At 52.3% G+C, this 26,961-nt stretch overlaps 1 protein-coding gene across 1 annotated transcript in view; it reads right to left on the bottom strand.

The window, feature by feature from the left end:
* The window catches only part of KCNQ1 (potassium voltage-gated channel subfamily Q member 1), a 333,009-nt gene extending 313,407 nt beyond the window's left edge, over positions 1–19,602 (bottom strand). Inside the window, 6 exon segments of the mRNA XM_043972032.1 lie at positions 17,146–17,527; positions 17,530–17,633; positions 17,635–17,865; positions 18,031–18,123; positions 18,944–19,011; positions 19,513–19,602. Coding sequence (XP_043827967.1) covers positions 17,146–17,527; positions 17,530–17,633; positions 17,635–17,865; positions 18,031–18,123; positions 18,944–19,011; positions 19,513–19,602 — 968 coding nt within the window.
* Positions 19,603–26,961: the final 7,359 nt, after the last annotated feature.

Here is a 26,961-nt window from a genome sequence, read left to right as displayed (position 1 = left end):
AAAGAATTTATCTACTGAAGAGCCACAGGGAAGATCACACATGATTTAACAGTCACCACTATAAAGGTGCAGAGAGCTTGGAATGCAATTTCCAGAAGGCAAAAAATATGGGCTTGTGACCAAGAATAACTCACCTAGACAAACTGAACATAATTCTATAGGGGAAAATATACCTTTAATGAAATAGCAAAACACATTCATGTCTCTTTTTGCAATGGCAAAGAATTGAAGACTGAAGTTAAAGTGATGACACGTTACCCACCTCGTCACAGAGAGGAGATGGATTCAGGGCTCAGAATGAGGCACAATGCTTTGGACATGGCCAGTGTGGAAATTTGTTTTGCTTAACTCTACATATTTGTAACAGGGGGGTTGTTTTTGTTTCTCTCTCAAGGGGGTGAGGAGTTGGGAGGGAGAAAAGCTGGGGTTTGGGCTGTTGTTTATTTTTTTAAATAAAATTGTATTTTTTAAAAAGGGCTCTGTTCTCTGGTGCCCATCCATGCCAGCGTCAGTGCTGTCACCAGAGACATTGACATCCTTGGCTGAGGCTGCTGCTCCTCTGCCGGTGGGGACCATGTGAGAGTGAAGTCACTTGATCCTGTGCACGGTGGGCCCCTCCCTCAGGAATGTGGCTGGATAAGGCTATCTGAGAAGGCATGGATGACATACCAGTGCCAGGCTGACCAGGGGTGTAGCAGAAAGAATCCGAGGTGGTCTCAAGACCGGCATCCAGGGACTGGTTCTGCCATGTGTCATTTGAAATACTGGTGGGAGCCTGTCTCTATCCTAAGTTACTGGGCAACTTAGCTGGGGTTTCTAAGCTATTGCTACTTATAAATTAGAGGCTCTTGCACCAGTGTGGGCAGTAACCATTTATTATTAATTTGGCCGCATGTATACCCAGCATAGGGTCCCAGGGAGGGGGAGGGGCTGGAGAGAGCCAGCCCCAGGGTAAGAGAAGCAGTAAGTGAGTCTCAGGGGTGGGGAGGCAAGAGAGAGCGACCCCCCCCCCCCCCGCAAGAGATTGTTATCTTCTCAGGCAGAGGCGGGTCACCGCACATTGATCCGAGCCAAGTGGTTATTGCCATCCAGTCCCATTGATCGACATGACTGGGGTAGCCAAGGGGAGTTACCTTCCTCTAGGAAGTCAGTGAAGTCCATCTGCACTCCCTTTGTTAAGCCACAGGCTCTTCCCAGGCTAGGGAGGGGGAGAGCGGCTTCGGGACTTGTCCCAGATATCCATTCTGAATAATGATTTTCTCCCAGCCGCTGGCTCTCCTGGGACTTTGGGCAAGGCCTTCCCCTCCCTGGGTCTCCATCAATTATGGACAAAGGACTAATCGTGGTCAAGGTCCCTCCCAGGCCCAATGTTCTCTGCTCTCAGGCGCCTCCTGGCCCGGACATTCCCTGTCCTGTTCTCCCCTTGACAAGCTTCTAGTCTGGCAGGCCCAGAGAGAAGACTCACTCTAACACATGATAGATAGAAGAGAAAAGGCGGGATAAGCCCACTGGAGGATGGGTGTGGGAGGGGCTGCCCAGGCTGCTGGGAAAGGGGGGCAGGGAAGGCTTCCCAAAGGACACCTCTGAGCTGGCCCTTGGAGGCCACAGGCAGAGGAGTTTATGGGAGAGGGCCAGTGCCCATGACTGGGCCCTCGCTGGAGTCTCAGAGGACCCCACAGGGCAGGCCCAATTGACCCAGTGTAGCTACCCTCTCTCCTGGGGCATTGCCGAGTGCCTCATCAGCAGGTCAGGGGCCTTCTGATGGGTCCTGAGGCAGGACACTCTCACTTGGAAACCTCCAACTCACAGAATATCTGGGGGTGAGGGAAAGATGGGATCCAAATACCAAAAGGTGATTTACTCACTTCTTAGAATAGTGCCTTCAGTGGGCACCCACAGGAGCAGAAAATAGGTAGAAGGCATGAATTCTGGGCAGGCCTCAGCCCCAGATTGATCTCGGGGCTATTCCTTCATAGGCCAGGCCTGGAGTTGGTCACCAGGGGGGAAGGAGGCAGGAGGGTGACCAGCAGTCAACAAAGGGGCCTAGGACAGGGCCAGAGTAGGGGCTCATACCCCACAAAGCCCCCACATCACAGGCTTCGGAGCAGGATCACAGGGAATGAGGCCACACAGGACTCTGCAAACATCATTGTCGTTAGCACCTGGCGTGATCCCCAAAACTGCCCCCAAATTGATCGATCCACTTGCCATGGGCCAAGCACCGAGAACACAAAGATGCAGCGGCCCCACATCTCGAGGGACTTGCACTGTGTCATTAGGGGGCAGCCGGCCCCTCTTTAATCAATACAAAATTACCCAAGGGGGTTTGTGTGCTATCAGCCATGCAGCTGAAGAGGCCAGGAACAGCCTTGTGTGCCAGGTGGTTCTGAGCTGACCTTGAAAGGAAATGAGAGGTTACAAGAGGAAGGGAGGGGGTATTCCAGGCAAAGGCACAGAGACAGGAGCCAGGGCATGGGCTGGGAGAGCCAGCAAGCAGCACAGTGAAGCATGGAGTGTGTGAAGGGGACGAGTTACAGTAATGTTGGAAATAGAGGTGGGAGGCAGGTTGTGAAGGGCTTTCAAGGCCTGAATCTGTATTTAGGGAAACTTAGGGGCAATAGGGAGCCACTACGGTTTATGGAGCAAGAGGGTGACACAATCAGAACTGTTCTTTAGGAGACATCTCTGCTAACAGAGACATTCGTCATTCTTCAAGGCCCAGCGTAGGTCACATCACCTCCACGTCTGGCCCGATTCCAGCCACTCTGATCAGACCTCTTCCTTTTTGCTGTATATTAGAACTAGATGGACAGATACAGACATGGATATGTCTGTGTACACACACACACACACACACACACACACACACACATGTTGTCATTGTTTAATTGTCTTCAATCACGTCCAATTCTTTGTGACCCCATTCGGGGATTTTTTGGCAAAGATCCTGGAGCAGTTTGCCATTTCCTTCTCCATTTTATTTTACAGATAAGGAAACTGAGGTACAAGTTAGGTGACTTGCCCAAGGTCACACAGCTAGCATCAGATTTGAACTCTGGAAGATGAGTCTTCCTAACTCTAAGCTAGCGTGCTACCCACTGCGCTACCTAGCTGCCGCGTGTGTGCATGTGTGTGAATGTGTGTGTGCGTTCATGTGCATGTATATGTCTTGGCCTAGGGAGATGATCTAGATGCCTTTGAGATCCATTCCAGTTCCATGAAGGCAGGCATTTTTATACCCCCACTATGGAACAAGAGGTCTAGCACATGGCAGAGGCTACATAAACATTTATTGAAATGAATATAGATAACAATTCTACTACTGGAAAGCACTTTCTATGATCACCATAATTAATTATATTAAAAAACAAAAAGATTATCCCAAAGGGATCACAAAAAAGGGAAAAGGACCTACATGTACAAAAATATTTCTTGTGCTTTTTTTGTGGTGGCAAAGAATTGGAAATTGAGGGAGATGCCCATCAACTGGGGAATGGTTGAACAAGTTGTAGTATATGAATGTAATGGAATACTATTGTGGTGTAAGAAATGATGTGCAGGCAAATTTCAGAGAAACCTGGAAAGACTTAAGTGGACTGATGCTGAGTGAAGTGAGCAGAACCAGGAGAACATTGTACACAGGAACAGCAACATGGTGTGATGATCAACTGTGATAGACTTGGCTTTTCTCAGCAGTGCAATGATCCAAGACAATTCCCAAAGACTCATGAAGGAAAATATTTTCCACATACAGAAAAAGAACCATGAACTCTGAATGCAGATTGAAGCAGACTATTTTCACTTTTGTCATTGTAAGGTTTTTGTTTGTTTCTTCTTTCTTGTGCTTTTTCCCTTTTGTTCTGATTCATCTCTCACAACATGACTAATGTGGAAATATGTTTAACATGATAGAAATGTCTAACGTATATCAGATTGCTAATCTTCGGGAGTGGGGAGGTAAGGGAAGGAGGGAGAAAAATTTGGAAATGAATGTTGAAAACTATCTTTATGTGTAATTAGAAAAAATACTATTTGAAAAAAGATCTCAAACCCCATGATCCTCTAAATAGATGTAGAAAAGACTTTGACAAAGTATAATACTTATTCATGCTAAAACAACCCTACAAAGCACATAGAAGCATAGAGGCTCCTTTTTAATTTGTGGAGGGAACCTTTTTAATATCATAAGAAGTATGTATCTAAAACCCCAAAGCAAGCATTATATGCAATGGGAATACACCAGAAACTTTTAAAGTCAGTACACTCACTCTCCTCAGCCTTTATTGATATAGTTCTGGAAAAGCTAGCAAAGAGATGCTAGTAAGAGAAGAGAAAAAAAATTAAAGGCATAAAAGTAGGTAAAGAGGAGATAAAACCATTCCTATGTGTTAATTATATGATAAAATTCTTAGTAAACCCTAAAGAATAAGCAAAAATGCTAATTGAAACAATTAATAGCTTTGGCACAGTCGCAGACTACAAAATAAGCCCTCAAATATCAGTAGCATTTTTATATAATGGTAACAAGATCTAAGGAGCAATAGTAGGAAGGGAAATCCCATTCTGAATAACTACAAAATGCATTAAAAAGTACCTGGGGGGCAGCTAGGTGGCGCAGTGGATAAAGCACCAGCCCTGGATTTAGGAGGACCTGAGTTCAAACCTGGCCTCAGACACTTGACACTTACTAGCTGTGTGACCCTGGGCAAGTCACTTAACCCTCATTGCTCCACCAAAAATAAAAATAAAGTACCTGGGAGTCAGCCTACCAAAGTACACAAAATACTTGCCAAGATTCAATTACAAAGGGCTCCTTAAAAAAGTAAATTAACGCTAGAGAAATGGTGCTCATGGCTGGACTGTGCTAATATGACCAAAGTGACAAGACTAACAAAGTTAATTTACGCTTTTAACGCGACAGCAATCAAATTATCAAAGGTACGTTCATAGAACAACTTTCATGTGGAAGAACATTTCACAGATGAGGATGCTGAAGTAGAGCATTGGGGGTGGGGGTGGGGGGAAGGGTCAGAAGTCCAGGCCACAAGCCCTAGTTCTGACACTCAGCAGGCTGCTGTAGCTGTGGCATGGAGAGGCCTGGATCTGATTCCTCCTATGACACGGACATGCTCAGCCTCAGTTTTCTCATCTGTAAAAGAGCATAATGACAGCATGCGCTGCCTAGGGTTCTTTAGAGGAAAGAAAGCACAAAGCAGAGGAGAGACCTCAGACTGCGGATTACACACTCTCTCCGCAACATCACACGGCCTCTCGTTATAACTCAAACAGGAAACCCGGGAGCCAAGGATCTCCAGTTATAATGAGCAAGAGCCAAGGGGTTCATGAGCCACAGGAGAAATCTGGTTTTTCAGGACCAGGGGCAGAGCCCAAAGCCTGCCCAGATTACAGATGGCAGCAGACGGATCACCCCCTTAGTTACAATCAACAGAACAGACAGGAAGCGGGGAAGGAGATGTCCTCCGTTCTCACCAACCAGGGACCATCTGGGGGGATGGTGGGTCATAGAAGGACATTTGAAAGGTCACAGGTTGTCCCTTTTGAAATTTGGGATGGACAGAGAGTGGCCCACCATGACTCACAAAGTGGGTAGACACCAACTCCCTTGGAATTCACGTGTAGTCCCAAAATGTGCCTTGGCCAAGCGTGTCAGCCCTGACCTGCCTCTGCTGTGAGACATCTCATGCACGGATGAATGGGTGCATGCATGAACCTTGGCACACTAGACACAAAAGCAGGGGTGGTGCCCAGCGCTGCAGCAGAGACAGCTCACGTCCCATCTAAGAGCTTTGAAGCTGGCTCAGGAGCCCGGGGGGAACTGAAACTGGGAAGGAATTTTCTGGGCAGCCCAAAGTACCGTAGATGTGTCCTTAAAATAACTATGGCCAACTGTCTCTGGGAGCAGGCAGGCCTGGCTTCAAGGACTGGGCATCTGGGGCTCAGGATTCACAAGGAGTCAGGAGCTGCCAGGGAAGGGCTAGTTCTGTCTCCTCAGAGAAGGGAACTGAGACTCCCCAAGCACCTATCATGCAAGTGTTTGGGTTCGCTGGGTACCACACTCTCTTTAGTCTTACTCAGGCCCAAGACCTGGACAGAATGTCAGAGATGGAGAGACAAAGTCCAGTCCAGGCTGAGGAAGCGACCCCAGGAACGTCTCCTTTACCCATTTGCTCAGCACGCCAGGGAGCTCCCACTGTTTCCCCTGACTTTGGGGGCTCCCCGACCATGAGATCTGAAGGACTGTTATCACCTCACTATGATAGGGTGAGCTCTGGTCCTGGGGGGCAGGGCGCCATCCAAACAACCACAGATCTGTAAGAAGCTCTGGTCTTGTCATTCTGGACTAACCACCTACCTGTGCTGCCTCAGTTTCTCCATCTGCAAAATGAACTGGCTGTGTCTGATTAGTGCGCTCAGGTCACCCAGCAGCGCAAACTTCCTCTACTTGGAGCCAGTGAGCCAACAGACAAGCACCTCATGCAAAGCCAGTTGCTTAAATAATGCCCGGCCTTCTTTCCCTGCATCTTATCAGCTCCCTAAAACCAGCTCCTGTGGCAGGTTGCTCACTTCTGTCTGGGGCAAATCACATTTCCTACATAAGTTTCATGGTTCCCCATGGCCAAAGAATCCATCATGGCGGGTCTCCTAGTGACGAGTCTCCTGCCTTGCCTAGGGTGGCTGGCAGGGGCAGGGGAGGGGGGGAAGGGGGTGGCGCACTCAAAGCCCCTCAGAGCTCCCACTGCACTGATTTCACCTCCTAGAGGCGGGGGATGCCCCCACTGGCGTCAGGCACGACTCCCTTCTGTTCCCGCCACATGCCACCCTTTAACTACCCCAACTGCACCACCCAGCTGGGCACACTCAGAAAAAGGAACTTCTCAGCTTTTGCATTGGCTTGAACTAAACGTCCAGGGAGAGAGGAACCTCAGCGAAAATGAAACCAGAGTAGCTGTGCCCGCCAAAGCCAAATCCAGACTGCTTGGGGATAGACAGTCACCACTCCCCCCAACCGCCCACAGAAACCCAGGGCAGATTCTCCAGGACGAGACAAGCATCCATCACTGCCCGCCACCATCCAGCTCGCAACAGGCACATGGGAAGGGGCGTTTGAGCCAGTCCCGATTGGCAGGGCCTAGAGCACAGAGCTGGCCTTGGGGCTATGAAGGCTGGTGGGGGGAGAGGGGGAGAGGGGGAGGGAGGGAAGGGGAGAGAGAAGAGAGAGGGGGAAAGGGAGGGAGGGAGGGAGTGGGGAAAGAACAGAGAGTTTATCTATGTCTTTAAACTGTGGCTTCAGTCCTCCAGACTGTGTCCGTTGAGAACAGAGTCCAGGGGAACTCATGCCTCCCCATTCTGGGAAGCTCCCCCTCCCCCCTACTCCTATAGTGCCCCAAGATCCCATCAGCTAACGTGACTGACATCCCACAGCTGACTCATGGAGTTTCTGGTCTACTCAGACCCCAGACCTTCAGAACACCTTTGCCGATTCACACCTTCCTCATCTTACACTTGTAGAGTTGATTTTTTTGTGCCCAAGTGCCAACAGATTCAGTCTAGTGCTCTGGCCAGCCTGTCAAGACCCTTTGGGAGCCTGACTCTGACATGACATCCACGACCGACCGTGTTAGCCACCCCAGCTCCACCCCTCAGCTTGACTTCATCTGCAGACAACGCACATCATCTCAAAATCTGGAGCAGCATAAAGCTGAGCACAGAGCCCTGTGGTCTTTCGGTGGAGACCTCCCGCCATGCTGACACTGAACCATTAACACGCACTCCCTCAGGCTGAGTCACTGTGGTTAGATTATCTTCCCCAGAAGAATAGTGATGAAGACTTTCTTCTCCACAGTGGCTAAAGCCTGGGTCAATTATCTCCTTATCTCCACATCTCCGGGTGAGTGATCCTGCCTGCAAAGGAACAGTGTCCAGGGCTGGCGCCTCATTGTCCAAGTGGTCACTGACCATCCCTCTGATGCTCCACCCTGGGGTTCTCCCAGGAATCTCAGCCAAGATCACTGGCCTCAGCACGTGCCACAGTCAGGTTCATCCTTCCTTTGAAGCCCCTGAGGGCGTCTGCTCACATCCTCAACTTCTCAGGGGAACAACTCTCAGTCAGTCATTTTTGCTGGGCCATCTCTGTGATTAAGGCCGTTTTAGAGAGCTGGCCTTGGGGCCATGACAGATTGGGGGGAGGGGGGCCCGGCACGTGGCAGACAGTGAGTAAGTGACTTCCCCAGGGTCATACAGCCAATAAGTATGAGGTCACACTTGAACTCAGGTCTCCTTGACTCTAGGCCCAGCTCTCTAACCAGTGAGCCATCAAGTGGATGGATCTATTAAAGGAGAGACAGGGACCAGAGGCCACCTTCCCCACTTTGTTGAGCCCCAGAGCTACCAGGGCCCATGCAGAGAGAGAAGAGCCTGCCGTCATGGAGCACCACAAGCCCCAGTCCTGCCCAGCCTCCTGGTGCCTCACCACTGGCTCCCCTCCCGGGAGGCTCCGCCAAAGCAAGAGAGCTGAGGCCAGCCCCAGGAGAGGAGCAAAACAAGCCCACAGTCAGTCATTTGTCTTCCAAGCATGTTTGTGTTGACAATAAACTCTGGGAGGGCCAAGAGCCAGGCCAAGGAAGGGGGTAGGGCAGGCTTGAGAGCCCAGTCAATGATTAATCCGACCTCCCTCACCCCCCCCCTTGCTGTATCCCCCCCCAGCCCCCAAGGAGGCGCTGGGGTCATTACGGCTACCTTCAACACACCTGAGCCAGGAAGGGCAGACTCAGGACTGGGAAGGGGGGGCACATACAGGGGCTGGGGGAAAGGCGGGGAGGGGAAGCCCCCTCTGCAGAATGCTGCCCTCACTGCTGTCCTCATGGCTCTGCCGGGAAAGGAGCCCCCTTCTCCCTTCCTTAGGGGCAGCTCTGTGGGTCCCAGGGCCAGCATCTGTCTGGCTGAAGGACTCTCACAGCCACAGGCTAGGGAAGAGACATCTTCCAATCTACAAGGAAGGAAGAATGTGACTCATTACTCTGCCCATTTTACATAGAGGGAAACTAAGGCAGAACACAGGAAAGGTGGGATAAACAGTAGCACCTGAACATTTCAGGGACTGGGAAGCAGGTTGTTCTCTTATTAGCAGGGAAAATTCAGACAGATTCCTGGGTGCCTCTGGCTTGATGCCCCACCCTCTGCTCTGGCCTGTCTGCTAACCTGGGGAGCCACTCAAAGGAGCCCCGGATAGCGGGGGCAGGTGCAGGATCCCATCCTCACTGGGCTGCTGGCTCCTCAGGTGCCTTCTCCCTTCTGGGCCTCAGAGGAGGGGGTAGACTAGGTCAGTCAGTCAATAAGCATTTATTAAACACCCACTGTGTACCAGGTACTGTTCTAAGCACCGGGGATACAAAGAGAGGCAAAACGCCAGCCCTGCCCTCAAGAAGCTTACAATCTAAAGACGACAACAGGCAAACAAATATGTATAAGCAAGTTCTAGACAGGATAGAGAGGAGACAAGGACTAGAGGGAAGGCCCTGGAATTCCGGGGCTGGGGAAATGGGGAAGGCTCCCTGTAGGAGGGGGAATTGTGGCTGGCACTTGAAGGAAGCTGGGGTAGTCAGTAGTGGGAGGGGAGGAGGGAGAAAGGCCAGAGAGAAGGGTGAGAGCCGAGAGCCGAGAGAGGGACAGCCAAGAGGCCCTGGCCTGGGAGGGAGGAGCTGGCTGTAAGAGGCCCGAAGAGGTCAGGAAGGAACTCCAATCCTAGGCGATAGGGAGCCACTGGGGTTTAAGGAGGAGGGCAGGACATGGTTAGACCTGTTTCCCTCTTCCTTCCTACATTGTCTCTCCAAGATCCTGTGTAATTCTGACACTCCAGGATCCCGTCTTTGGTGAGGGACAGAACCTAGATGGCAGAAATGCACATGGGCATGAGCGCACGCGCGCGCACACACACACACACACACACACACACACACACACACACACACACACACACACACACACACACACACACCCTTCCCCGACTCCTTCAGGACATCACCAGGGACCTACAGACCTGAACAGCAAAAACTCCTCAGGGCCCCAGTCCCTGCTGCTAACTGGTGACCTTGAGCAAGTCTTCTCACTCTGCTTCCTTGACTGCAGAAGGACAGTGCCCAGAGACCCCTTTCCGGGGTTTTCTATGGCCTGTGAAACCTGGGGGGAGACGGGGCCTGCTTGGGTGGTCGATATGCCCAAGGCCCCGGCCCAAGAAAACAAGGGATTGTCCTCAGGAAGAGCCTCTGATCTCTCTGGGGGCTGCTGGAGGGACCTGGCACTTCAGGGGACAGGATATCCTCCCTGGGAATGTTTGGGTTAACTCCATAGCCTCATCCGATGCCACTGACAAAATGTTTATGGAAGGCCGGCTGGGGGCCTTGGCGCAGTGTGAGGGCACCCGGGGGCCAGCAGGGGAGGGGGGTCATCAGGAAAGGGTCAGGGCCGGACATCAAGCTGTCCCTGCTGCCCCACTCTGGCCAAGACTGCCCTGTGGCCAGCGATCCTTCCTCAGCTCAACTTCGCTCCAGGCTGACCCTGTGCCCGTCCCTCAGAGGGATGCAGCCCAGTGGCCTCCTGCCACCCGGCTGCCAGGCACCCAGACCAGGAGGGCTGCCCGCCCCCAGAGCCTCCCTAGCCTTTCTCAGCTCAAAGCTAAGGACATCTGAAGGACTAGGCCTACATGGCCTTTGAAGGGGCCTTCTGGAGACAGGCTCGCACCCCAAAGGGGTGACTGTGAGTGGGAGGGGCGCCAGCCATGTTCTGAGCATGTGCACCGAGCTCTGTGGTCACCTTCCTGTTCTGCCTACGTGAAGGGCCAGAGCCTGGGGGACACAAGGACTGTCTCCTCACTGCCAAATCCTTCCCTGCCTCAGTGCTCAGCCTCCCTCTTTGGAGGACGACTTGGCCAAAGCTCAGAAGGACCTTCCAATACCCTTATTTGACAGATGGGGAAAGGAGACCCAAGGGCAGACACTGGCCTAAGGTCTCACAGCCGCAGGCCTTGAATTCCAGCCCCTGTGGAAGAATCCAGGCTGGGCTCTTCCTGCCTCCCGGGAGCCCAGGCTCACCTCCCCCAGCAGCCCAAGGCAGCCCCCAGGGTTGCTGCCCTCACCACCCTCAGGCCAGAAATGCTCCTGGTAAGAGATTTCCCAGAGCAAAAACAATTGAAATCAGGAAGAAGCGCACATGTAAAGCCTGCTTCCTGTGGGCGGGCAGAGGAGGCCCTGACCCAGCAGGCTTGCCAGAGCGCCCAACCTCTGCACCCGCTCAGTCTGGGCCCAGGCCTCCCAGCACCAGCAAGGGTAGACCCTGGAGCCCAGCTCACCCTCCCCTGGGGCCCTCACAGTCATGTGCACCAAAGAAGAAACTGAGGTTCAAAGAAGCTCCTCCCTCCAAGGCCCCACCTGGCCCCTAGTCCAGTTGTCCTCCCAGTGAGCATTTATGCATTGCCTACAGTATACCCAGCTCTGGACTAGGAATCCTCTCCTGGGGAGGGAGGGGGCATTTCTGCAGGAAGTATCCAGGCAGCCCAGGGCCTGCTGGCTGTGACTGGCCAAAGCTGCTCAGCCCAGGGGCTTCTGGGTAAACTTTGCAATGCTCCGGCCCCTCAGTGGACACTCCTGCCATAGGGAGTTGGGAGCAATTGGAGCCAGTGCCTGCATCCGACAGTCAGCTCCCAACCGCACTAACCAAGAACGGGTCTGTCCCCTCAGTGCACGGTAGACAAGCCGGAGACCCAGAGGCAGTCCTCAGGTGTTGGGGGTGGGCTGGGGAAAGGCCTTGCCCAGGAGCCCACAACTAACGGTCTTCAGCCAAGGAATGTGTGCCTACCTAGAGTCCTGTGGGCCAGGCACAGTCCTGGACACGGAGTGGGGATGCAGGGAGAAGGTATTTGCCTTCTAAAGGAGGGGGTGGTACCAGGTAGGCCAAGCCAGGGTCATGTGGGCCCCTGCACTTCTCACCTGCTGCTGGCCAGGTTGCTCTGCCCCCGCCTCCTCCCCAAGCATCCCCTAACTCTGTGCAGACCCTGGAGGCCACATGACAAAAAGAAAGAGCCTGGAGTGAGAGAGAGGAGTGGGGTTCCCACCCCTGCTGGCTCTGGCTCCCTGGGCTATCTTCTAACCTGTCTGGACTCGATGGGGTCTCCCCAAGCTATGGGCAACACACTCAAGTCCTTTAATATTCCATGACTACAGAGGAAAGACCCGGAGGCCGGCCTGGGCAGAGGTGAGGGGTGGTGGGGACCAGACCAAGCTGGGTCACGCAACAGCAAGTCCCTCTCCTCTCAGCCTCAGTGTTCCTCTCTAAAATGGAGAGATTTGACTCTAAACATTCAGCCCCCTGAAATCACCTCCTCCTTGAGCTAAAACAGGGCAGGAGGGAGAGTGGTGAGGCCTCAGCTGTGGTCAGTGGTGGGGGACACCACACTCCTTCTCTCCATATGCACGTGCTGCTCTCTTAGAGGCAGGGGCTTCTGGCAACGTGGCCCGAAGCTCACCCTGTCCAGGAAGTCCCAGGAGGAGCCCTGGGGCAAGGCTCGGCATCCTGGTCCTGCCATTGACTCACTGACAGAGTGACCTTGGGTGAGTCCCTTGCCCTTTCTGGGCAGTGATATCCTAAACTGTAAAGTAAGCTGCTTGGTCTTTGATCTGGGGACCCCACTAGAGGGCAGGAACCCCAAGGAGACCAAAGGCAGGGGGGAAAGGACCATTCACATGGAAATATCCATCCTAGAACTTCTGAGTACAGCAGCAAAATCCACTGGGAAAGGGCTGTCCACAGCATGGAAGAGAAAGTCACAGGAATCACTTACAGGTCAAGGAAAGGAGGAAAAGACAAGGCAGAACTAAGGTAGAGAAGCCAGCTACTACAATAATGTAAAGAAAAACAACATGGCAGGAGTCAGCATTCCGATGAATGGAGTCACCAATCCCCAAAGCCCAAAGGTCAAGTATACTGCTTTCTACCCCATAGGGAAGTGGTGGACTAGGGACTCGGAATGGTGCATCCACTGTCAGATAAGGGAAATGCATCCATTTAATGAACTGTCCTTGCTCCAGCTGGTTCTAGACACTGGAGGATTATTGAGAAGCAATAATGATGCAAACAGACACAATCAATAAACTATTTTAAAATACAAGAAGATGCAGGGGGAGGCTACCATTCCCAGGTCTATTCAAGCTCCGACACCAACTCAGGAGACATACCAAACAAGGGGCAGAGAGCCCAGAACATCCTTCCCTGCTCACGTCCTCCTAAGGAAAGCACCCCCGCAGAGCCCTAGACACATCTATCTTTTGGGGTCAGGAAGCTGAGGCTAAGGGACTGTCCCCTGAAAACCCTAAGCACCTGGGCAGGTGGCTTACACAAGGCTCGAGTTCCCCACCTGGGAAATAGAGCAGCTCCTAACTCCCAGCCTCTGGCTTCCTTGGCTCTCATCCACTCAGCTCCCGCAGTCCCCACAGCACAACCCCAGCCTCTGCCTGACTCAGGCATCGTGGGCCCAGCCCCTCCCCCCACCAAGGAGCATTCCCTCACCTTCTCTCACTGGAATTTTTGCTTCCTGCACCAGCACAGTCTGCTTTGCAGCACACTTGGATGTGGCCTCGATTTCAGGGCCCACCTTTCCTATCCCTCGGACTATAAGCCTCCTGAGAGCAGGGACTGTGCTTTATTATACTGCTTTGTGTCCTTAGCCATAGACCGCCCCCCCCCAATAAAGGACTGTAAGCCCCCTTCAGGAAGGGCATCTAGTCTCTTTTACTTCTCAGAATGGGATTATCATGTTGACCTTGGAGTCTGGAGGGTATGAGTTCAAATCTGCCTTTGACACCTGGCTGGATGGCTCTGGGCAGCCCCTCAAACTTTCTGGGCCTCAGTTTTCTCATCTCTCCAATGAGAATAAGAGCATCTGTCTCTCAGCGTTCTTTGTGACATTCCACCCAATGCTTTGCTAGCCTAGAGGAGGCAGCCACACTGTCCACGAGTCTCTCTTGTGGGGTCTTCGTCCGGGTCACTCCCACTAGCCCTGGGTGTCCCTGCAGGATCTGTCCTGGACCCTCCCCCTTTGCTGGGTCCCATCTCACGTGGCTGGGCTCATCGGGTCTCGGGAAATCGAGGATTCCCGACTCCCAGACCAAAGACCACAGACTGTGTCTCTCTCTCCCTGTTTCCTCATCACCCACTGCCCCTGGGACATCTCCATCTCAGAATCGACATGATCTCCTCTCCGCAAATTTCCCCATCCATCCTCCCAGTCAGCCACACTCACAGCCTCAGTGTCATTGCTGACTCTTCTCTCTCACCCCCCCATCCACTCGGCTCACAAATCTTGCAGACTCCTGCTCCCCAGTATCTCTCACGTCCATCCCCTTCTGTCCACTCACAGGGCTACCTCATGCCCTCTCACCTGGACTGTAGCAACCAACGGCCTTCCAATGAGTGGCCTTCCCTTCAGGCAGCCCCTCCCCTCTCAAACACAACTATCAATGGGATAATCCCAAAGCACAGACCTGGCCACGTCTGTGAAGGGCCTCCAAAACCCCCAGTGGCTCCCTGTTTCCTCTAAAATCAATATAAAATGCTCTTTTTGGCATTCAAAGCCGTTTACAACCTGGCCCCTTCCTACCTTCCCAGTCTTCTGACATCCTGACCCCTTCCCCACACCTGACAAGACAGACTGGCCCTTTACTGGCCCTGGGATGTCCCCATAACTGTAGTGGGCTCCCTCCTGGCTCTGCCTCCCAGAATCCCCGGCTTCCTTTGAGCTGCCGCCTAAGCCCCTCCTCCTGCTAGGGCCATTGCTTCTCCAGTGACCCTCCATCTCCCCCAGGCTCCAGTGTCTCCCCAATGGAGGATAAGCTCTCTGGTGTTAGGAGAGCCTGGGAGACAGCAGGTGCTTCAGAAGTGCTTATGGATTGATGCTGATCATGCCCTCTCCTGCCTCTATCCCCCTGGAGCTGCTCAGTCCACCTCCCATGTGCCTGGGCCAGGGCTTTGTACCCAGTTGGAACTTAGTAAACATCTGCTGAATGGAAACACCTGAAGAACGATTATGCAAGTGCAGTGTACACTCACTCAGGCGTGGGCTTCTCTCCCGCCCACCCCCTTCTCTCCTCCCCCTCCCTCTCTCCTCTCTCCTCCCCCCAGCTTTTCTTCTCTCTCTCTCTCTCTCTCTCTCTCTCTCTCTCTCTCTCTCTCTCTCTCTCTCTCTCTCTCTCTCTCTCACACACACACACACACACACACACACACACTGTGAAAGGGACCCCTCTGGGAACATGGAATAACTTCTCATTGTATCCCATCTCACACCCAGCACCCTGGGACACCCAGGGTAAGGGGCAATGCTGGAAGCCTCCTAGCCACATGTGCCCCAGAGCAGGGCTCTTCCCTTCTCTGGGCATCAGTTTCCTCTTCTGGAAAATGTGAAGGTTGGCTTAGATGGGGGTTAAGGGCCCTTCTAAACCTTGTGACCAAGGACCTTAATTTTGTGTCAATCCATGCTTTGGTGTCATGGGCCCAGCTCAAGCCAGGGCCCTGCACTGCCTCTGAGGAGCCCCATAGGCGAAGTCAGCACTGGGCCCTCCCTAGACCTGTATTTGAACTGGAAGCTGGTGTTCCTGGGGCCCTCACTCATGCACAGAGAGCTAGGAGAGCCCAAGACACTGTCCACCCCCTGAGAGGGCCAGGAGGAAGAGGGGGGAGGAGAGAGAAGAAAGGAAGGAGGAGGAAGCTTCCGGGTCAGTGTTATCTCCATTTTACAGATTAAGAAACTGAGGCTGAGAAGATAGGTGGTTTGCCCAGGTTCACACTGCTAGCAAGTATCTGGTGAGAGATTTCGACCCCTGACTTGTTGATTCTAAGTCCTGCATCCTGGTCGCTCCACCTCTTCCCAAAGTGGCCAAACCCAACCTGACGCCAGGTCATGTCACCCCATCCAAATTACCGCATCATGGCTGTCCAGTGCCTTGACTGGAAACATGATTCCTTTCTCATCAGAAACCATTCTATCCCCAGCTTTCTTTTCTTAGGGACCCCCCCCCAAGAGCCACTGGGAATAATCTCCCAGAGAATGGACCTTGGGCAATTCCAATGGGAACTTTCTTTTCTCCCTGGTGAGCAGGAGTCTCTGGGTTTGGGGCTTTTCACCTACGTTTAGACTATCCCCACAGTCCCAAAAAACACACAGAGAAAGAGAAAAAACAATTGCTCAGGCTAGCAAAGGGCCAGTGTGGTCACCACCACCACCAGGAGAAATGGATAGATGCATGGATGGGTAGACAGATGGATAGGTGGATGGATGGGTAGAAGGATGGACAGATGGACGGACGGACAGATGGATGGATGGATGGATGGATGGATGGATGGATGGATGGATGGATGGATGGATGGATGGATGGATGGATGGATGGATGGATGGATGGATGGATGGATGGATGGATAGATGACTGGATGGATGGATAGATGGGTAGATGGATGGATGGATGAGTGGGTGGGTGGAGAATTGGCAGCTCATTCCTTGCACTTTCAAATGAAACGAGGTCCAGTTCCCTCCCTCCCTTCCTTAGTCAAGACCAAGGCTGCTTTTTTGTGATGTTTCTAGGAGGCTGAATGAAATGGAGAAAAGCCCAAGACCCCAAATAGGGTTAGGAGACAGCACCAGTCCCATCAGAACCCTTCGTCTTGTTCAGTCCCTCCCCCCACCCCTTCAAGAACCACTATGCCCTAGCCGTTTGTAAAGGCACCATGCGCAGACTGGCTCCTGGGAAGCAGGCACCAGCACAACAGAGAGAGCCCACCGGGCTGGGACTCCCACAGCACGGGAGAAGGGGCGGCTTGAGCGCCCTCCACCAGGAGGTTGGTAGTCTAGTGGCCTGGGGCAGGTGTTGAGCCCTCAAGAGCTGGGCACCCTTGCCCCCTAGGTGGGGGGAGAGGTGCTGTTGGCCAAAGACAGCCACGAAGGGCCCGTAACCCAGCTCCCAGAGTCCCACGCTGCCCAGCAGCCCTCCCCATCCCGCCCAACAGCGGCCCCTTGGCAGGAGAGCAGGGACGGCCCCGGGTCTACTTCGGGGCGCAGAGAGAGGGGACGATGCAGACACTTACACCGTGAAGTGGTAGAGGAAGCATTTCCAGCCCGTGGGTCTCTCGAGGAAGTTGTAGACGCGGCCCTGGACGTGGGTGCGGGTGAGCAGCGGGCGCCGCACGCTGTAGATGGACATGCGTGGGTCCAGGCTCACAGTGGGCGGCGGCGATGGGGACGGCGACGGCGACGGTGGGGCCGGAGTCCCCCGGGCCCCCGGCGCCGTGGCAGCGGGAGGCCCGGGCCCCGGCGCGGGGATGGGCGCATAGAGCGCTCCCGCCACCGGGTTCACCTCGGCCAGCTCCGAAGGGAAGGAAGCCTTGGGGCTGGCCCGACGACCCCAGCCCCAGCGCCGCCGCTCCGCCTGCGGGGGGGACCCGGCCGAGGACGCCATGGGACGGGCTAGGAGCGAAGGGCGGCAGCAGCCAGCCGCGGGACACTGGACGGCGGCGGCCCGGAGGAGACGGGACGCGGCTGGACGGGCCTGGAGGGAGGAAGGAAGGAGGGCGGCGCTCCCCGCTCCCGCTTTGAGCGCTGCTGCGGCCGCCGCTGCCCTGGAGACTGGGCTCCTACTCCCGAGGGGAGGCACCGACCGAGCCGGGGAGGCGGGAGCTGCCCGTGCCCGCCGCCCGGGGCGGAGCTCGGCCTGCCTCCCCCGCCCCTCCTCCCTGGAGAGCCGACGGCCGCTACACCCCCGGGCTCCCTGCCCCGCCCCTCCCCGTGCCCGGAGTGGGGGACCGGAGCTGTAGTCCGAGGGCGCCCCCTGGAACGCTGGGGTCCGGCCCCCGCGCCCCGCGAGTACCCTTAATTCCCGTCCTCAGCCCCTTCTCCCTCCCCGCACCCTGCGCGCACGTACGCACACAGACGGCCACACCTGCCTCGTGGGACCCTGGTCTCCTTGCCCTCACCTATCTACGATCCCCACTGAGAGCCCCTCCGAGGGGCCTCGAGAAGCCTGGCCCCCGAGCTGCTGACAGGTCACGGCAGCAGGTGCGAAGCATCTACAGGGACCCGGAGACAAACCAAGGGAGCCCGCCTCTCTCTCCAGCCTGGAAGCTGTCGGGACCCTTGCGGGGCAGAGCCTTCCCCAGCAGGAGACAGCCCCGGACTGTGTCTCTTCCCATTCGCCACCCCCAGTTTCCTGGGTTGCAGCCGCAGCCGCTCCTCAAGCCCTCCCAGCCCGGGTCCCTTTCCCTCCGGAACTCGGACTCTGTTCCCACTTTACAAATGAGGAAACTGGGACCCCGGGAGAAGCGATTTGCCCACAATCACACAGGTAGTAAGTATCCAAGGTGGGATTTGAACCCAAGTCCTCTCCCTCCAAAATCAGTGCCCTGAAAGGGACTTTTCACACCCCTCTTTTATTCAGTAGATGGGGAGGCAATGGAGCCTCAGAGCAGGGATTTACCACGTGTTCTCTCCTGGATCCCCATAAGTGGCTAGAGGACCCCTTGAGGCAGGTGAGCCGCTCTGCTCCGCCCTCCCCTCCTCTTGGCTCCCTTCTGCCCACAGACTCCCAAGGTCCCCTGAGGAGGGCCTGCCTTCCCACTCAGGTTTGAAGGAGGCCTTCTTGGGCTCCGAAGTTCTCTGGTGGCACCTGTCCTGGGGTGCACTTGTCCCAATGGACTACCTCTGGGGGCTTAGTACTAGGTTAACTTCCTGAGCAGGCCTCCTGCGGTCCCCCCCAAATGACAAGCCCCCCTTCCCCTGTAAGGTAGGGGCTCAGACCCCTCTTTGTGCCCTTGGCCCTCTGGCACAGTGAGTTGGCGCCACAAATATTTGTGGGGGAGGGAAGTTTCCAGAGTTGCTCTTCTCTGAGACCTTGGCATTTTGCCATTCACATGCCTGGCTTCAGACTCGGGAGGTGCCTGAGCATGGAGCTGTAGGAGCTGGGGGTAAGAGCGCCTTTGGAGAGTGGGTGGACCTCACCAAAGCCCTGGACTTACATGGGAAAGGTGGACCCTGAGGGAGTGGGGGTGGCCTGCCTCCACACGAGCCCGGAATCCACAGAAGAAAAGGCTCTCTGTGGGTCGTGGACTCATATGTGGAGGCAGAACTTACATTAAGCTAAATGCCCTTGTTTTACAGAGGGGGAAACCGAGGTTCAGGGAAATCAAATGACTTGCCCAAAGTCACTAAGGACATAAGTATCCCAGGTGGGATTTGAACCCAGGTCCTATAAAAAATTGTGGGGAGGGGGCAACTTTGAACCTATTTATCTTTCAAAAAATATTGGATACAAGAGAAGGCTTGTTGTGTAGGAGTATGGGAAGAGATACATTCAGAAATAGATGAGATATACACAAAGGCATCAATCAGAATAAGAGAAAGACGTTTCAAAAGAACAAACAGAATCCCTCCCTTCACTCCAAGTTCAGCCTGGGTCCCACCTTCCTCTGATTCCTCAGTCCAACGTGTGGGTCAGTCAGCCCAACCAGGGGAGGGCTGTGGGGAAAGAGCATAAGGTCGGTTTTGGACATGTTGAGTTGATCAAGATGACCAAGAGGCAGTTGGAGATGGAGGATGGGTCAGGAAGGAGGCTAGATAAGTCCATTTGAGAGTGGTCATGGGAGCGGAGAAGATTGCCCAGTGACAGGGAGGAGAGAAGAGGGCCCTGGACAAAGGTGTGGGGGCACCTGTGGTTAGAGAGCACGATCCCAAGGAGAGGTTGGAATCATGGCAGCTGGAGGCTTAGAATCACTGGGATAGGGCAGCCATTGTTATCTTTGCATCCCTCTTTCCCAGGGATGACCAGGAGGAGGTTTGTGGATCTTTGAGGAAATGTGGGTACTTTACCTTCTGGACATCAGTTTCCACCTTTGTAAAGTGAAGACAATACCACCACCACCCCCTAATGAAGATGTGTTCTAGGAAACAAATAGAACATCTTGGAACCCAGGAACAGCAGGAGGGTTCAGTGGGCTGACCAGATCAGAAGCTACCCTTCCCCTGAAAGGGCCAAAGTTGTTCTTCCTGGAAGGACCCTCACCTGAAGGATAGGCACATGGGCAAAGAGCTCTCCAAGGTCCCTCCCAGCTATGACATTCTGCATTCTAGGTTCTAGGACCCCTTTCTGTTTAATCTGTGACTCATCACCTGAGTCAAGTGTGACTTTTACCTACAAACTGCAAACTCTTAAGTCCTATCCCCAAGCTGAGAAGTTTCCCAGCTCCCTTGGGCCTTGGCCTGAGGCTAGGGAGGGTGCAGATCCCAGAGATGTTCAGCAACTTGCCTGGGAAGCGGGTGATCGGAAAGGAAGCTTGATTAATGAGAAGGCTTGGAACAAGGAGTAACCCCCCAGGTGGCCTTTCCTTCTTAGCTCCGCTCACAGGCTGGCAGCTGTGCTTGGGACTCCCTCTGGAGGGACAGACCCTTCATGCTCAGGAGTCTCAGGTCAAAGGGTGCCCTCTGAGAGCCTGGCCTGTTAAGACTTGACTTGTAACTCTCTCTGCCCTAGCCTGCATCGGCCTGGTTCCATCATCCTCCAGGTGCTCACTCACCCGGTGCTCAAGGACTGAATGAGGGGAATGCCTGAGCTGCACAGGAGTGCCCAGAAGGCCTGAAGAATTCTGACTCTGCTGGTGGAACAGATTGAGTGGGCAAGAGTCTCACCCACAGTCATACTAGGAAGGAAGGGTCAGACCAAATCCTGATGGGGAAATCTAAGACAAAGTCATAGGGAGCCACTTGTCCAGAGCAGACTGGCACTGGGGGACAGAGGTCCTTGGGCACGAGGGGCCAGGTCTGGCCAAAAGCAATCACAGAGAACCCAGAAGCACAAGGAGAAGCTATGCAAGAGGCAGCCCCAGACCCATTCTGAGACCCTGAGCTGGGAAGAGGTGCCAGCTGGAAGCTTGTCACACTCAGCTTTCCAGGTCTCAGGTCTAGGAGGAGACCTGAACCCAGAGGCATCACTCTACTCTAGGCTAGGGAGATGTGCTAGGCCCTAGGAAGTGGACTGAGAGACAAGCCAGAGTGTGGACCTGACTCTAGGGCAAGAGGGGAAGTCTCAGTGCCAGCTTGTAGCCCAATCTACAAAGGAATAGCCAGGGCAGGAATCCCGGGCCAAAGGGAATCTTCCATTATCACTGAACCAGCAGAGCTCCCCGGCTGGCCCAGAGGAGCTGAGCCCAGCAGCAGCTACTGGTGCTTAGACCCCAACCCAGGCCTTGGACTTGAAGAGCTTGGACTAGGGGGTAACAATCAGTGTAATAAACAAGCCTGGATCACACCACTCCAGGAGCACTGAAAGCTCACAGGTTCCCAACTTGTCCCTGAGATCCCAGAGTAACAACACTCAGTACCCCAACAGAGCAATAACAGGATCAGCCCAGACGTTCCCTCCAGCGACGCCACAGAGCCATGCCCTAACATAAAATCCAGACATCAGGAAGTAGGCTGGAAGAATGAGCAAACAAAAAAGAACCCCACCATAAAAACCTATCATGGTGACAAAGGCACTCGAGACACAAACTTAGAAGAAGAGAATAATTCCAAAACATCTACAAGCAAAGCCTCAGAGGAAAACCCTGTTTGGGCACAAATTCAGCTAGAAGTCCTGAAAGAGGTGAGGCACAAGTTTTAAAAGCACAGAAAACATTTTTATAAGTGAAATGAGAAGGCTGAAGGAAAATATTGAAAAAGAAATGAGAGTACAGGAGAAAGAATTGGATAGAGAATTGAGATTTTGGCACCAGAAATACAAAACTTTGCCCAAACAACAAACTCCCTAAAAATATTATGAAACACATAGAAGGCATTGATTCCACAAGGCAATAAGAAATGTTAAAACAGAGTCCAAAGACTAAAAAAATTTGAAGAAAATGTAAAGTATCTCATAGCAAAAACAGTTGACCTTGAAAACGGTTCTAGGAGAGATCATTTAAGAATCACTAGATTACCTAAAAGTCATGACACATGCACAAAAAGATCCTGGATGCAATATTTCAAGAAATCATAAAAGAAAATTGCCCAGATCTCTTAGAACCAGGTGGCAAAGTGGAAATAGAAAGAATCTACTGGTCATTTTCTGAAAGAAAATTCCTTTCAGGAATAGCATGGCCAAAATCCAGAGCTTCTATTCCAAATGAAAAGGTGTTGCAAGCAGCCAGAAAGAATGAATTCAAGGACTGAACAGCCATAATCAGGACCCTCATGATTTAGCAGCCACCACTATAATAGAGCAGAGAGCTTGGAATATAACATTCCAGAAGGAAAGAACATTGGTATACCACCAAGAATAATAACTTACCCAGTAAAACTGGTATAATCCTGCAGGGAGGAAAAAATTGATCTTTAATGATATAAAGGACTTCCAAACATTCCTGATGAAAAGACCAGAGCCAAGGAGAAACTTTGAACTTCAAACACAGATGTAAAAAGGAACATAAAAAGGTAAACATGAATGAATATTGATAAAGACTAAATAATGATCAACTAAACTACTTCATTCTAATTTTAGGAGGTGATCCGAGTCCCCTCTGAACCCGATTATCATCAAGTGTCATAGAGAGAGTTGAAATAGAGAAGGCCTGGGAGTGGTTCTATTATGTTTTGATGATCTTAAGGAAAAGAATGGGGAAAAAGGAGAAAGGTAATAAGGTGGGCAGAGAAGGGAAGAAGAAGGGAAAAGAAGATTAGGAAAAATTATCTCACATAATTAAGCTGCACAAGTAGACATCTATAGAAACAAGGAAGAGGGGATGAGGGGAGGGGCTGAAATTTGAACCTCCCTCTCATCTGAACTGGTCAAAGGAAGAACAAATATATACATATACACACACACCATGGGGTGCAGAAATACATTTAAAAAATAGTAATAATAAATAGCACTAATTAATGTGCCAGGCACTGTGCTAAGTGCTTCACAAATATAATTTCATTTGATCTTCACAACAGCCCTGGGAGGTAGGTGCTATTAATTATACCCATTTTACAGATGAGGAAACTGGAAAAGAGAGGTTAAGGGACATGCCTAGGGTCACTCAACTACTAAGTGCCTGAGGACATATATGAACTCAGGTCTTCCTGAGCCTAGGCCCAGGACTCTATCCACTGTGCCATCGCCATGTCCTGCTTGGTGTCAGTCTCCATGTTAGGCACTGGAACTACAAAAGCAAAATTCAAAACAGGCTCTTCCCTCAGAAAACTTCCATTCTCCAGGTGAGCAGCAAGGAAAAGAAGAAATTTCAAGTTGAAAAATCAGCACCTCCCCTCCCTTCTCCTGCCCTTGGCTTTGAACCCCTATGGTCACACCCAGAACTGAGAACAAGGCCCATTCTGGGCCAGATTGGTGCTAACATCCAGGGATCTAGTGTACCCAGCACAGGGAGAGAGTCACACACACACACATACACAACACACACACAACACACACATACACACATACACAACACACACATACATAACACACACAACACACATACACACACAACATACACACAACACACACAACACATACACACACAACACATACACACACAACACACATACACACAACACACACAACACACACATACACGCACCACATACACGCACACACAACACACATACACACACACACACACACACAGTGCCGGGGCCTGCTCGAACCTGTTCCAGAGAGACAATTGTTAAGTTTTAGGGTTAGAATTTACACCTCAGAAATGGAGAAATGCTACAGAGCCTGGCTTGATTTTTGTTTTGTTGACTGCCTAGACGTAAGGATGTGATGCAGACTAATTTAAAAGTAAGCCCTATATACATTCTTTCAGAGGCTAGTTTTTAAACATTTATTTACCAGCATACTCTCTGATTTAGTGCTTTCACAGCACATGCCCATTTATTGTGATTATGGGAGACAAATCAATCCACAAATATTTATTAAGTACCTACTATGTACCAAGCACTGAACTAGGCTCTAAGGATACAAATTCAAAGACTGAAACATCCTAGGGGACTGCTTCCCCCTGGTCCAAAGACTAGACACGGAGCATGCTCAAACCTCAGTGCTGGTAGAGACCTTAGGACATAGAATACAGAATGTCAGAGCTGGGAAGGACCTTAGAACGTAGAACATGGAATGTTAGAGCTGGGAAGGACCTTAGAACAAAGAACAAGGAATGTCAGAGCTGGGAAGGACCTTAGAACAAAGAATATGGCAAGTCAAAGCTAGAAGGGAACTCAGAAATCTTCTAACCCAGCCCCCCCCCCATTTTACAGAGGAGAAAACTGGGGCCTAGAAGAAGGCAGAGATTCATCCAGCTTTCCATAGCCCTCATGGAAGCGAGGAGCCAGAGGTCTGTGTTCCTCATCCGAGGTTTTGAAGAGGCCTCAAATAAGGGCTTTGGGAGACAGAGGAGCAGGCAAGGCTGAGCTGTTGGAAGAGAACTGAAGCCTGGCTGCAGATGGCGAGGGGACTAGACACCAGACTGCAGAGCATCGCTTGAACACAGTGGGAGAAAGGAAAGGGGTGGGGGGGTGATGTTCGGGGTGGGCATGGGAGCGTCTTCAATATCTGCAGGACCAGCCTGTGTAGATGAGACATTGGCCCTGTCCTGTTTGGCCCCGGAGGGCAGGGCGAGGACCACAAAGGGACAGGATGAAAAGAAGAAACATCACTTGGTCCATGTTAGGGTTAGGCAAACTTTCCCGACCAGGAGCGGGGGAAGGGCTGCGGGGGGGCAGGAGGGGTGGGGGTGGGGGTGGGGGGCAGGGCTCCCCTCCTCAGAGGGCTTTTGGCAGAGACTGAAGGACCTCTTGTCAGGACTGCTATTAGGGGGAGGCAGAGGGGAGACCAGGTGCCCCTGAGGTCCCTAACAACTCTGAGGATGCTTCAATTCTACTCTGCTCCTGGGGCACCCCCCAGTGGCCAAGCCATAGTGGTGCCGGGCAGGGCAGGAGTTCCCCTGGGAAGGCCCAAGCTTCACCCTCTGGCCTGGGATGGAGGCAGTCTGCACTGTTGTCACCTTTCCTGAGAAAAGGGAGGCCGAGAGGAGAAGAGAAGGGCCTGTAGGGTGGCATGAGTCACTTCCTTTATCTGAATCCCAATTTCCTCACTCATAAGATAGAAACAATAACTCTTTCATGCTCTAACTCACCAAGTTATCAAAAGAACTGCCTTTTGTCACCCTCAGAATATTAAGTAAGTGTAAGAGAGCAGGGAGAATGTAGCCCTGCCCCGAGCATGATGCCTTCTGAATTCAGAAGGAGCCGAGGCAGCCAGGTGGCGCAGTGGATAAAGCACCAGCTCTGGATTCAGGATGACCTGAGTTCAAATCTGGCCCCAGACACTTGACACTTACTAGCTGTGTGACCCTGGGCAAGTCACTTAACCCTCATTGCCCCACAAAAACAAAAACAAAACAAAACCTAATTCAGAAGGAGCCACCAGAGCCTTCAAGCTAGATCAAGCTGGGCATGAACTCCTCCCCTTCTAAGAAAAAGTCCCACAGATCACCCAGCACCAAAGAGAACATTGCTCATGTTTGTGAATTCTCACAAGACTGAAAGGGGCAGTGGGGCTTCCTGGACCCCTGGAGTGTCCATTCTGGATGTGGGAATGACATTGGCAAAGATCCAGCCCTCACCTCCAGTCTTACATCACCAGCTAACTTAAGGATTTCACAAATCGGATGAACCAGAAGCATCTCAAACTCAACATGTCCAAAATTGAGCTCATCACCTCCCCCTGCTCACCAAAAAAACAGAAACAAAACCAAAAAACTCATCTCTCAACCTCTTACCTTCCCTCTTCTCCTGGTCCCCCTGGCTCACAACCTAGGATTCATCCTGGATTCCTTATTCTTCCCCCACCACATCCAATATGGTACTGAACCCTATCCATTTCACCTCTGCAGCATCTCTCAGCTATGTGCCCTTCTCTCCTCTGACCCTGCCCCCAGGTGCATGCCCTCATCTCCTCCCACCTGGACTACTGCAATGTCCTGCTGGGGAGTCTTCCTGACTCAGGTCTCTCCCCACTCCAATCCATCCTCCATTCAGCCACCAAAGCACAGGTCTGACTACCCCATTCCCCTCTGTAATCAGTTCCAGTGGCTCCCTTCCTATCCATGTCCTCTCACCTCACATTCTGCAGCTGAGCTACCCTGGCCTCCTCACTGTTCCTTGTACAAGATGCTCTGTCTCCTGACAATCTCCCTTTGCACTGGCTGTGCCCTATGCCTGGCATGCTCTTCCTCCTTGTCTCTGCTTCCTTGGCTTTCTCCAAGACTCAGTTCAAATCCTACCTGCTGCAGGAATTTTCTTTGATTCCCCCCACCCTTTACGTCGGCACCCTCCCTCTGACTATACTTTCTACTTACCCTGTCTATAACGCGTTTGCACACTTGGTTGATCTAGCAGTAAATGTTGTTTAAGCAGTTGCTATGTGATAAGCACTAAGGGTACAGAAAGAGCCAAGAGCTCTGCCCTCAGGGAGCTTACAAGCTAAAGGGGGAGGACCTGGTTGTTTTCTCTCCCACTAGACTGTGAGCTCTTCCAGGATAAGGCTTTTACATTTGTTTGTATCCCCTGGGGTTTTCTTGGCAGAGATCCTGGAGCGGGTGGCCATTTCCTTCTCCAGCTCATTTTACAGATGAGGAAACTGAGGCAAAGAGGGTGAAGTGACTTGCCCAAGGTCACACAACTAATAAGAGTTTGAGGCCAGATTGGAGCTCCAGACTCAGTGCTCTATCCACTGCACCACCTAGCTGCCCCCTTCTTTACTACCAAGAGGTGTAGCTATCATTCTTCCACCAATGTTATGCTTAGTAACCTCACTGTCCTCGGAGTGACCTCTCCTCTATTTATTTTGTACTGCGCTAAGAGACTGCTAGCTCCTCGAGTACCAGGATTGTTTC

Source organism: Dromiciops gliroides, chromosome 6 (genome assembly GCF_019393635.1).
Source record: "Dromiciops gliroides isolate mDroGli1 chromosome 6, mDroGli1.pri, whole genome shotgun sequence".
NCBI classification, from domain to species: Eukaryota; Metazoa; Chordata; class Mammalia; order Microbiotheria; family Microbiotheriidae; genus Dromiciops; species Dromiciops gliroides.
This window is presented reverse-complemented; position numbering and strand designations above follow the sequence as displayed.